Source organism: Mytilus galloprovincialis, chromosome 7 (assembly GCF_965363235.1).
Source record: "Mytilus galloprovincialis chromosome 7, xbMytGall1.hap1.1, whole genome shotgun sequence".
Classification (NCBI taxonomy): Eukaryota; Metazoa; Mollusca; class Bivalvia; order Mytilida; family Mytilidae; genus Mytilus; species Mytilus galloprovincialis.
The window spans coordinates 46,117,308-46,131,360 of record NC_134844.1 but is presented as its reverse complement, the minus strand read 5'-3'; the positions used below and the strand labels follow the sequence as shown (position 1 = coordinate 46,131,360).

The window sequence follows — 14,053 nt, the reverse complement described above, 5'->3', positions numbered from 1 at the left end:
AGCTGTATGTGTTATGTTTATTGCCATTTCTGATAAACAAAATGAATGAGTTTACAAAAACTGAATGAAGTAGAGGATTAAGTATATTCAATGAAGAGGAGGATTAAGTGTATTCAATGCATCAAGTGCTGGCTGCTTATTCATTATCATTTACTTTCATATACATGTGTACTTTAATTTCAGAAAGGGCGGCGGAACAGTTGGCCGAGGGGAACGGACAAATGGACTCAACAAAAAGGGAAACAGATTTGGGTATGCCCCTTTTATGCTATCAATGTTTTGTTTTTAAGATAAATATTCATCTTGTAAATTATCTAAAGTGCTTACAGTTGAAACTGACATTTGTATTTGTTTATGTATTAAAGTTTTTGTCTGATTTCTCATTTGTTTGTTATTCTTTCTTTTGGTGTCTTCTTCTTGGTATTTTTCAAGATGCATATTTTTTCTTTTTTTCGAAAAGGAATTCTTGTCTTGTAACTCTCCCGTTCCTTCATCACCCACAACACAAAGTCACCTTCCAAGTATTCCACAAAGTCACCTTCCAAATCTGTCATCAACATTTTGTGAGTTAGATTAGATTTTCGAGTATGTTAAGTATTATATGCACAAAAATATGTATTAAGTGGGCATACATTAGACTTCTTTCTGGTGTTTATGAAGGGGTTTATGAATACTTCATCACAACAGATCACTGACATTTGCTAAGAGTCTGTATCAAGGGTAAATTGTTTCATTGCCAGTCATTGAGAATAAATATAGTCATCATAGATACAAGGATTGAAGTTTTGTATCTGCGCCAGACGCGCGTTTCGTCTACAAAAGACTCATCAGTGACGCTCGAATCAAATCAAGTTAAAAAAGCCAAATAAAGTACGAAATTGAAGAACATTGAGGACCAATAAATTCTAGAATAAATGGTTGATATTTTTCTCTCGCGAAACTATCCAGTTTATAAGGACAAGGTTGGTTTTGGTTTTTCTTCAAATAACATGTTTCCTGTTGATATATATTTTTCAAACTATTTTCCAACGAATCTTTAGCGTAATTATTTAGACACAACTTGTCGCTTTAATATACTGTCAATATATACATTATCTTACCTTCAAATAGATATTTATTTTTCACATACATTTTGTGGCATTCGTACACAACTATCGGTCTAAATCAAATATATCTTACTTTCACATTCTACTTTGTTTGCCTGATACATTTACAACAACTAAAGTAAATCTCCCTCCCCCACCCTACCCCCGTCTCTAAATCCAATAGGAAACATGCGAGATTGGTGCAAGCAATGTCTCAATGTTTCCTTTTATTTAGTGTTTTTAGCATAAATCATACCGGTTTTTTTTCTTCTTTTAATTTGTTTCACATAATTCGTTATGCCGTGACCCCCAAGGATGACAAGGGAAACGAAATATGGTCACTTGGTCTTCTCCCGATCGGCAGTAAAACGCTTGCCAAAGTCAGGGATGTATCAAGTACGCAGTTACGTCAGGTCAGAATGGGAACGTTAAATCCGATGCATCGTGTAAAGAGAGTGTCATGCTCTTTGCACGTTAAGAACCCGTGCAGCAACTCTTTGAAGGGCCCGTATGTGGCCTGTTAAGAGACCAAATTACTGTCCAGATCCAATATGCCCTCATTTTCCAGTTGCAGTCCAAATGTACCCGTCCATTATCCCGGATGTCCTCTATTACAAGACCTATTGTATTTATTGTTAACTTGTTCTCGTCCTGAACATGCATGAAATATTTGCCACTTGACGTTAAGCAACCAACAATCAATCAATCGTTATGACGTGGGCTATTTTATAGGTTACTGTACAAATACGGTTTTGCTGAATTTCAAAGCCATACAGTGCTCTATAGCTGTTTACATGACTGTTCTATGTACTCTGGTGGATAGTGGTCTCATTTGGCAGGCAGCCCATACCCCTTTTTGTATTGTATATACATAGTAAAGGAAAAGCTAAAGTGGCATCTTCAAGTTTAATAAATTAATATATAAGTATATATGTTTTAAATTCCACTGTCCAAATGCAGATTTCACAGAAATAAATGTATGAAGATATAACATATATGCCATAAATCAAGTATCATAAGATATACGTGATCTCCAATTTTACATGAACAAATCCAGTATAGATATAACGAAAAAGGAATACATTTTGAGTATAAACGTAATCTCAAACCCAAAATATCAAAAATCATAAAAATATGACATTCAAACACTTACAAAAGGATCGTTACTTTGAAATGTTTAATGATAACCGTTATAAATCTAGAAAAAAACGTTCATTCATATTTTTCATTGTATTTTGCCAATTTAAGAAATAAAAAACTCTTTCAAATCGAATGTAAAAGATTAGAAGTAAAGTCATCGATTAAACAAGAGAACCTGTTTAAACATATTAACACAATTTCAAATTGCTCGCCTAACTTGTCTGCTAACAGAAAAAAAATCTTTCTTTTTATTCATTTGATTCTTTTCCCTAAATTAAATGGATGCCACGGAAATGAAGAAAGACTTGTTTCTAAGTTGATTATCACTCGAAGTCAGACTAATATATCGACCAAGAAATCACAAAATGAATTACAAAAATGTAAATGGTTCTTAATCTGGTCAAAAAGCTGACCTATAACTGCTACGATGGCCGTTACTAATGCAAAGGTGAAATCAATACGTATACTTTACTTTCAAATTTACACACAAACTTTAAAACGTAATATTAACTGATAGAATACTTTGGCTACATCTAACTAAGGAGATGTTTTGAATTAGTTAGAAAGACCCTTTCCTTTAATGGTATTGTATTAAATTCTCCCTCGCTCTGCTCGTCCGAATTTAAAGTATTTAATATCTAAATTCAATAGGCTATAAACAAAACAAACACAGATATAGGATTAGTTGCTCGCAGTAACATATCATTTTCTCTTGCGATACAATATTTTATTTTACTTTCTTGTACATATTTCTTCGATTCAAACCACTGACAAATCCATGACATATAACATTGTTTCTCATTCGCATCTTTTCTTTTTCCTGGGTTAATACCTCCAACGCCTGTACGTATGTAATAAACATAGCAGCAACTGTCAATATACCAATGTGACCAACTTCAATTCGACGCAACTGCGAGCACCTTCGATAATATTACATTTAAATGCCAAACTTTATATAGTACCATTAAATCCCACCCGTAGAAACCGCCAAACTTTCCTCGTGCATTACACCCGACATCAAACTCTATAAATAGTACATACTGTTGCAGAACTAGTTATACTAGTTCCCATCTATAAATAATTACCACTAATAGCAAACGAAATAAAATATATTTATGTTATGACCTGATTTTTTAGCGTTTTGATGCCATGCACGTACGTGAACACTTCAGATTATGCAGCGTAGTAATTTAGAGGACGGAAGCTGAATATATGAATTTGTTTATTCTTTGCTACAGCGGACAATCATATTCTGCATTAAATATCACTAGGCTTAGTAGAGTGCAATGTTTCTACAGACTTTGTTGTTGTTGTTAACTATGACAGTATAATACACTTTTAATATTTGTTTTAGTATACTGTGACTTTTACATGGCAATTAAAAGAACATAAAAATGAAACTGCAAACGCGGCATTTTTTTTTACACTTACATGTTGAAAATTCGCATAAACTTTATTCGTTACCTGGATAAAGAAGGACCTTCTATAATCTATCAAAATAAAAAAATTAAAACTACTTGCAACTCGCCTTTTTTTAGAAAAAAAATACTTTTGGTTTATTTTATGAGCTCTTAGTGTAAATTCATTTTGAAAACTATAATTTCCTGTTAATGAGACTGGTTCTGATGCTTGGTCCGTTTCTGTGTGTGTTACATTGTAGTGTTGTGTCGTTGTTCTCCTCTTATATTTAATACGTTTTCCTCAGTTTTAGTTTGTTACCCCGATTTTGTTTTTTGTCCATGGATTTATGAGTTTGAACAGCGGTATACTACTGTTGCCTTTATTTAGATGAGGGATAGATCGGTAGATTAACCAAGAAATTCCGAATGTTTTTGAAAACATCAGGGTATAATATAAGCATCGGCTTTTTTCAATCACTTGATACTTAAAGGCCAAAAATGGGAATGGTATTGCATTATCAAAAACTATGTTGTGAAGTTCTGTGTTGTTCTTATCCTGTTGCATGCACGTGTTGACGTCAGAGAGCGCACCTGTCTATTGTTGATGACTACACATTACCCTCTAGATGTTTTTGTTATTTTTATCGTAATCATGTACGATAATTGAACGGGAAAATTTGATTATTAAATATGAAGAGTAGATACAATGATATACTAGTAATTTCCGTACACTTAAACGCACTTCAAGGCACTATATATATGCACACCTTACTGACGCACGACATTTTTTCTCAAAAATGTCAACACTTATGATTTTGTACATGGTCCACTAAAACCTTATCCGCTTACGAATTAAGCATATCTAAAGATGGAACTTCTATGTTTTATAATGGAATTAGATACTTATCATACAGGCCAACTTTTGAAGAAAAATACTTTTGCCAAGTAATAAATATTTCAAGAAGCTTACCCGGCCGGTCTCTCTATGCCTTTCCCAGATTTTGCTATATATTATAAATGTATAAATTTACGAGATAGGAACATCGGTAAACTACGATTGCCTTTAATTAATGAAGTATATGCGTTGTGAGAACCAATTAAACAATTTACCACTTGATTAGATAGCGATAACATTAACGATACTTAAACTTGCACCAGATGCACATTTCGACAATCTGTGTCTTCCAATTGAATCTTGAAACCAAATTTTTGAAAATTCAAAACTGCATGTACAAAATGTCTGTAATATAGAGAGAACTTTGTATGATGCAATACCACTCCAAAAAGTGGACGAAAAGTTCTTGCACGAACCAAAAGATGGCATTTTCTCCAAATACGAGACAAGATTTTAAGTCTTAATCTCGACAAATTATAACACTCGAACAGAATATGGAAGTTCTAGTCCTCTTATTTCTATACCACTTTTCAAATTGAGATTTTTGGAAAAAATACCTTCACTCTATTATTATTTATAATTTACATAATTTCAAGAAATTTACGATTACCTGTCTTATTCTCTTTAATTCGACAAACTTTAATTCGACAAACTACTTTTTCATGGTCTGTTTATGATTATTAATTTCCTCCTTTTTATTATATGCGAGTTAATCGTTTGACTTTTCTAATCTAATTGTAAAAAGACAAAAAAAAACAACAACAAAAAAACAACAAAAAACACAACTTAGTTAATAATGCATGTAATAATATAAAGAACAAAGAACCTGGTTATCTAAATAATGAGAATTACAGACCATCTCAAAACTACGGATGAGTGAAGGGATGCATTTACTAACAAATTACAAGCGATGAAAAGTAAAAAAAAGTTTGAAAACAAAAGACGTGATACGCGTACTACCCATTATGTTTTGTAGATATGTGCTTCTGTTGTGAATGATAAAAGGAATCATCTCAAAACATTCTTTGTTTTGGTTAAAATAGAGGGGTTTTGTTAAATTTTATATTTTGAAAATTGTTGAAATATCCAATTCACAAAACAGAAATTGCAACATGGTGAGTTTAGTTGTTTAGTGATCAAACGAGGCATGGTGTAATTATCGTTTGTTTTTGTGTTTTTAATCAAATATTACGTAAACTTAATTCCTAAAATTAAATTAAAAACTATACGCAAAAAAATATTCATACTTGCTACAGGATTTGCATGTCATACCCGAAAAATGTCAGAATGAAAAGTTTAACGTAATTCAAATACAGATAGGAAAAATATATGTATCAATTCATGCTAATACCAAACAATCATAAAATCTTAATATTTTAAGATGGAGAAAAAAAAATCAAATGTAAAACAATCATACAAAAATAATGAATTGTATTCCTCACCTTTAAGCTGCTGGATTCAGAATTATTTGCTTTACGTTTAATAGATAACCACCTTCTGCTCATTTTCACATCAATTATTAATTATCCTTTAAAATATTTAAAAAAAGTAATGTTTCTCTTTTGAAAAATCCGTCTTAGAATTCAGCAGATTTTCATTCAATCCTATCGCCTCTGCAGAGCTATTGGAATAATAATGATACACGTGGAAGACGTAAACATTGAGCTTTATCAAATCAGTTATCACTTGCTGCAATCAACAATTTGATAAATCAGATTCCATTCGAAATTGATGTTCGTATTTGTGTTAGATTGTACGTACCGATTAATTGGTAACGGACAACTTGTAAACAAATTTAACATAATTTAATAAAGGAGTGAAAATGATTACACAAGCACGTGGATATCTGCATCATCGATTTTCACAATTCTTGGCTTGATCTTAATCATTTCTTACAGAATCTTCAATTCGGTAATGATTTTTTAGGTCTTTATCACGAATATTGATGATTTATTTTTTACACATTTAATACGCAGGGAAATATATTTTTCAAGGACGAAGTCATAATAAATGTATCATAAAGTGACACATTTGTTGAAAACAGAAACCATATAAAGAAGAAGTGAAAAGACAATAAATTGAAAACCTAGTAATTGTAGAAAAAGAAAACAAGATGGAATTGAAACACAGGAATGGGTCTTGATTTTTTTCAAAATCATTTTTGTTAACTTCAAAAGTCTATGTCCATGTATTTAGTTTTTTTCATGAACGTATATATATTACGAATTTTGCAGAACTTTGAAAAGATAAAGGTCCCATTTTCCCCCTTATCTTACGATTACGAACTTTTGGTTCATTGATGTATAAGAAATTGTGGTATAATTGCAAGTGAGACACCTCTCAACCGGAGACCATGACGTAGACCTAAGCAAATAGACACAGTACGGTCTTCAGCAATGAGCAAAAACTGTACCGTATAGTTAAAAACTCAGTTATGTTTTTAAATTGTATAAGCTTAAGGTGGTGCAAAGCCACAGTCGTTTCAATAACAAAAATATGATGGACATGAATTCATGAGCATCCAAGTGGCATTCTATGTGTTTACAACAAAAAGGTTTAAGCTTATAACCCTCTACCTTGTATTTCGAATGTTCGTTGAAATGCCAAGAATTAGTAAAATAAATTGAAATGTTTTGTAAATAAATATGAACTTCAAGGAAAAAAGTCAATGGTCACGTTCCTGATTGAATAATTATGAAAAAGGAGATGTGTATGATTGACAACAACACAACTATCCACCGAGACCAAAAGAACAAGAATGTAAAGACCTTTAGGATACAATGCGGAGTAAAATCAGTACAGTCTAATATTAAAGGGGTGCATTTAGTGCCTTTTTATTACAGAAGAAGGCTTAGCAGAAGTAATAATAAACTTGCAATCAGAATTATACTTTAAAAGAAACACTTGATTAAACAAGAATAGTTCTATTTGATCAGATGGTATAATTGAGTTATAACAGTTGAGTGGTGAGTTGAAAAGTAAGTATTGTCAACCGAATCGAAATGACCGTCAAAAGAACGGACTTTATTTAATTCACGCAAAAAGTCTTAAATACTAGTAAAATATATTTTAATTATTTGCATATCCATGCTCTTACTACAAAATTAATAAAAGAACAGAGTTCCAATCTCCACTGCGTTGCACTTATCTTATATTTCTAAGAGGCATAACTTTTTTTTTTAAAAGTCGATCGTCCACCATTATAGAACTTGTCCGAGATATTTTTGATATTAACCTATAGTATAGTTTTACAAAAATCTGGCAAGAATTGTACCCGAGAGAGCGCTAACAACGCTCGACGGACGGATGTACGGTACGACGAAAAGACGGACAGACGCCCGGTGTTTCTATTACCCCAGCAACCCCTTACGTGGAGGGACAATAATAATTTTCTTGAAATGTAGTTATGGAACTAGTTATAAGGATAAACCAATGGTTGAAGAACACTTACTTGTATTTTAAGCTGAGATTTAACGATGTGTGTGATATTTTTGTTAACAACTAAGGTATCATTACACAGAAGGATATCGTTAGAATATTTCGAAGATACACAACATGAACTAACACATACACACAATCACGCAAGGAGAGGGAGGGGGAGGGGGAGAGGATACTATATTGGAGGAGTAACCATGTAACAATAAAATAAAAGAATCTTAAATAGCATATTACAATTTACTGCAAAAGGATTGGTAATTGAATTCATGTCGTATCTGAAAGAAAATAGCTTCAGTAGTTTAATTTTCTTTTATGTGTTAATGAAACTCAATCTAATGCCAGTCATGATTGGAAAATAAATGCTTTGATTTTTCAATGTGCTATATAGATTACATATGATGAAAGCTGTTAAGTTTCAGTCTGTTTTATCGTTAAAATTTATATTTCTTGTAATTTCAATTTTAAATTAGATATATAAACTTGTCACAAATTTTATCAAATAGCATTTTATAATTGCATGTCTGGCTTTAAAAGCTGCACTTTATTGTTGTACTCATGCCGAAAACACAGACGCCCAATCCAAACCTAACTTTAACCTAAAGTGCAAAATGTAAAAACCTTGTTTTGATCTAAATAAAAAAAAAACGTTAAAAAAAAACACCAAAAAAACCCTGTTGACACAGAGATATGTCTCTCCTATCGGCTTAAAATTAAAAAAAAAAAAATCTTCGTCAAACTAAACTGATTGGTACTGATAGTAATGCAACTTTGAATAAAATATCTACGACCTATCAAACAAACTTCATCAGAAAACTGCAACAATTGTTGACGACGTAAAGTCATCGTCGCGGTTGTAGGACGACGTAAAGTCATCGTCGCGGTTGTAGGACGACATAAAGTCATCGTCGCGGTTGTAGGACGACGTAATATAGTCGTCGTGGTTGTAGGGAAAACAAACCATATGTCTCGCTTTCCTCTTCTTGCGATACAGTCGTGACAAAAACAACCTCAATGCAAAATCTGTCAATGTTCTACAAGAACCATTAATATGGGTTTATAGTAGCATTATACTTGCATGTCAAAACATACTGTTCTAGTGTTCTTGTTCATGTCTTTAAGCTCTTTGGTTTATGATTTAAGTTGGATCTGAAGAAGCAACAGGCATTTAGAGGATGCTTTGTAAAGATTATTGTGATTATTTCTTGTTAAAAAGTCTCGGCAGTAGCAGCGTGTAACTCGTGTAGGTTCATGCATGGGTGTATTGGTTACTTGTGCAATAGAGAGACGTAAGAACGAATTTAAGGAGTGCGTGTGATACATATAGTTTTCTGTTCTTATGACTTGTAAATGTAATCTTTGACTTTATGGCGTAATACTGTTGTTTTTATTTTTTTAGTTGTCATAGTTTTTGACAATGTCACACGCTTCTGTTTTACGTTGTTTAAATATACACCATTATATTAAAATACTAATGCAGTTACTCCCTCACCTCCAAAAAAAATAAATCTTCCGGCTTTAGAAAAAATCTCTTTATAATTTACTTAATCCACGAATTTAAGTTCACATTCATAAATTGATAAAACCCAAAGTATGTTACTAGGTTAAAGATTTAATTATATTTGTAATTCATAATACCCACGACAATTTACGTCATAAAGCAATGTTGTTTTCTCATGACTTTCGGTATCTAAACTTGTAACTTTGAACTAGAAATGTACCAGTTTCAATATAGTCTCTGTATGAGATTATTTCCATTAGAAAATCCATCAATAAAGTAGGTTACGTTTCTTGTAACAAGGCGAAAAAAAAACCTGATTATTCAATCAAACATCAAAACACAAAGCGGATTAAATATAATGAAGTGAATTTGGGAGGAACACTTTAGAATATAATTATACGTGCACCTTGTGTTCTGTTTAATCGTATATAGTGCAATCAGTAGCAACGATTGATATGCATATTGGAAGACGTTTCATGTCACGTTAGATTGACAAGGAAATGATAGGCTTCATAATTATATAGAGGTGGTTCAAATACTTATTGCATGTGAAAGATCACGGGGTTAATCCCTGCAGCATCTCCACTCCTTATTTTTGAATAAAGATAAAAAAAAAACTATGGAAAGGGGAAACATATAAATATGATAAATTAGGAGTCAAAACAAAGAAATAGACAACACAATTACAAAATGAAAGAGACTAACAAACAAACATCAGTTTACATACAACTATGCATAAAACTATAATGCTTGAGCTGTTGAGTATTAGGATGCCACCAAAAGCTAGATATAAGGTGAAAGTTACTTTGCTCTTTGGTCGCCGGTTACTGTCTCTTTGACATATTCCCCATTTCCATTCTCAATTTTGTTCAAACTTGCCTTCATGGTGATATCAGAGATGTACATGTCTCTGGTGACATAGAAGTCATATAATTGGACGGAATATCTTATATATGTGTTCTTCACATCAGTGTGAATGGTCAAATATTCAAACGTCATCAAAAATGATTGAATATAAAGATAGTAAAATATCACATGTTTTTATTAGTTTAAAACGATCTGTGAATCGATTTCAAAAAGAGCAACAATTTATTCCGTCTAGATTGTGTTAAATTCAATTACAAAGTCCCATAATTCATTATTACGCACATTATACGAAACAATCGATTTAGGATCAGTCTCTGTATCTCTCATAGCTTAACACAAATCGTACTGAAATCTGTCTTTATGAACTAGGAATAGACAAAAATACTATCTGTTTTTCATTCATGTCTTTGATGAATGAACATTCAGATTTATGAATGAAAGGAAAGCAACAGTCTATTTTTGTCTCAATTAAGATGCATTAGGTCAGAAATGGGATATACATATCTGGATAAGTGTGTCCGGTTTAAGATGTTAATTGCATATCGGCTATACTTTACGGTCAATTACCAGTATGCTTTCAAACATAAGATGAACATATATGGGTACTTTATACGTTTGAATGTTCATATTTATGAATGGGGTTCAAGAGGGAATATATTGCTTGAATGGTGGAACCAATTGTTTGTCAGTTTCACTTTTTTTTGGCAAGTCAATACCGGATCCAGAACTTTTCATAAAAAGGAGGGCCCGATCCAGTCATGCGTCAGTGATTCCCTTTATAATCAACAAAATTTTCCCCACGAAAAGGGGGACAGGCCGCCCCTGGATCCGCCATTGCAAGTGAGCAAGAAAGCTGGTGCAATATATCCACTTGATTGCTCCTGTGTATCGTCTTTATGACTCCTAAAAAAGTGGGTGTAATAGCCCCAAAACATATATTATATATTTTGAGTGTTTTTAATTTCACAGATTTCAAGAAATTTAGAGTGGGTCAGAGACAAAGATCGTGAGGAATTGCTTTCTGTTCACTTCTCTCTCTCTTGTGAAGGAATCATAAAATAAGTTAACGAGCATTGTCATAAAAAAAAACATGAAGGTTGCAGCAATGGTGGTTGCAGGCATATCTAGAAGGTGTTTTTTTTTGTATAGAAACTAATATCATATTCTGTCAGAATCTTAAGTGTTTTGGATGCTAATGGAATAACATCAATGGTTTGTCATTACCACAAAAACTTCTCCATATCAATTTAATCGTGACGAGACAAAATTAAACAGTCTGAAAGATATATTGGTATCTTGTTACTTGCATAATACAGATATAGTAAAAACCACAGTTATTTAAAAACTGGTATTGTATTCTGCCTATATAACTAATGTATAATGTTAGAGTTTAGATTATTACTGTTAAAATGACATAGCGACAGCAACTGCTTGACCTAGCCACAAACTCAATTCGTAATTTAGACGAGAAGAATGGAACAGAACGTCACAAAAGCAAAACAAAAACTATTATTTCTTATGGAGCAAAAATACTGCAATCTGATTGGTTAATTACTCCGGTGTAAATAACACCCCACCCTTGTTCACCCGGGGATAAATAAAATTTCGCCAAAAAAAAATTTAAAAACATAATCTTGCCAAAAATTTTACCAAAAAAATAAAAAAAAAAAATATTAAAATTTTGCCAAATAAAAAAAAATAAAAGTTTCCCCCCCTCCCCCACAACCCCCCCCCCCCAAAAAAAAATTGAAAAAATTTTAATATTACTTTGCTTTCGTCTTCTATTTATAATCTTAAACGGTCTTTTATTTTTGTGACACACTTTGCTTACATCGTCTATAAACAACTAGAGGCTCTTAAGAGCCTGTGTCGCTCACCTTGGTCTATATGAATACCAAACAAAGAACACAGATCGTCAGATGGATTCATGACAAAATTGTGTTTTTGTGATGGTGATGTGTTTGGAGATCTTGCTTTACTGAACAATCTTGTTACTTACAATTTTGTCTATCTATAATGCACTTGGCCCTTTAGTTCCAGAGGAAAATATTTTGTAAAAACTAATGAAAATTGTTAAAAATTGACTATAAAGGGCAATAACTCCTTAAGATGTCAACTGAACATTTTGATCATGTTTGACTTCTTTGTAGATCTTACTTTGCTGAACTTACAGTTTATCTCTATCTATAATAGTATTCAAGATAATAACCAAAAACGGCAAAACTTCCTTAAAAATTACCAATGGGGGGGGGGGGGCAGCAACACAACAACCAGTTGTCAAATTCATCTGAAAATTTCAGGGCAGATAGATATTGACTTGATAAACAATTTAACACCGTGTCAGATTTGCTCTAAATGCTTTGGTTTCAAAGTTAAAAGCCAAAATCTACATTTTGTCCAAATGTTCTATTTATAGCCATGGCAGCCGTCTTGGTTGGTTGGCCAGGTCACGCCACACATTTTTTAAACTAGATACCCTTATAATGATTGTGGCTAAGTTTGGTTAAACTTGGCCCAGTAGTTTCAGAGAAGAAGATTTTCGTAAAAGATTACAAAAATTTACGAAAAATAAGTAAAAAATCACTATAAAGGGCAATAACTCCTTCAGGGGTCAACTGACCATTTTGATCATGTTGACTTATTTGTAGATCTTACTTTGCTGAACATTATTGCTGTTTACAGTTTATCTCTATCTATAATAATATTCAAGATAATAGCCAAAAAACAGTATAAATTCCTTAAAATTGCCAATTCAGGGGCAGCAACCCAACAACCGGTTGTCCGATTCGTCTGAAAATTTCAGGACAGATAGATCTTCACCTGATATACAATTTTACCATTTGCTCTAAATGCTTTGATTTCAGAGTTATAAGCCAAAATCTACATTTTACCCCTATGTTCTATTTTTAGTCATGGCGGACATCTTGGTTGGTTGGCCGGGTCACGCCAAACATTTTTAAAACTAGATACCCCAATGATGATTGTGGCCAATGTTTGGTTTAATTTGGCCCAGTAGTTTCAGAGGAGAAGATTTTTGTAAAAGCTAACGACGTACGACGACGACGATGACGACGGACGCCAAGTGATGAGATAAGCTCACTTGGCCCGTTGGGCCAGGTGAGCTAAAAATGTGGTGAGACACACTTAATGTGCTTTTGTCGTGTAAGATTTTCGTCAGAATTTTACAACATAGTATAAAAATAAGGAAAGGAATATTTCAAAAGAAAAAAAAAATCGTTATCTTCGTGTAATCAGGGGTGTACGGAATTTTACACCGTTGTTGAAAATTCATACACCTATTCGGCTTCGCCTCAGGGTGTATGACTTTTCAACAACGGTGTAAAATTCCGTACACCCCTGATTACACCAAGATAACTAATACCATTTACTGTCCAATCGAGTTGATCATTTTACGACTTTGAAAAAGATCAATTTTGAAAGAGAAATGAATACATAATTTGAAATGCCTTCTTTTCTTCTTTTCTTCGTAAATTCCTCCGCAACGGAGCACCCGTGTCACACGGTAGTAAAAAAAAATAGTTCTTATATTTTAATGTTAAAAGAGTATTAGGTGAAGGAATATATTTACAGGCCATTATTTATCTTTTTATTAAAATTTAAAACACTAAAAAACAGAACATTTGCTATGTTAAATGAGTTTTAAATAGGATGTTGATAAAATAAAAGATTTAAAATAAATACGATTGGTGCTCAAGAATTTACAGTGATA

The 14,053-nt window shown here is 32.6% G+C and overlaps 1 protein-coding gene across 1 annotated transcript in view; it reads right to left on the bottom strand.

The window, feature by feature from the left end:
* LOC143083111 (uncharacterized) overlaps window positions 1–6,236 on the bottom strand; it is a 52,476-nt gene extending 46,240 nt beyond the window's left edge. Inside the window, exon 1 of the mRNA XM_076259343.1 lies at window positions 5,963–6,236. Within this exon, the coding sequence (XP_076115458.1) occupies window positions 5,963–6,025 (63 nt within the window). The 5' untranslated portion in view covers window positions 6,026–6,236. The remainder of the gene's footprint in view (window positions 1–5,962) is intronic.
* Window positions 6,237–14,053: the final 7,817 nt, after the last annotated feature.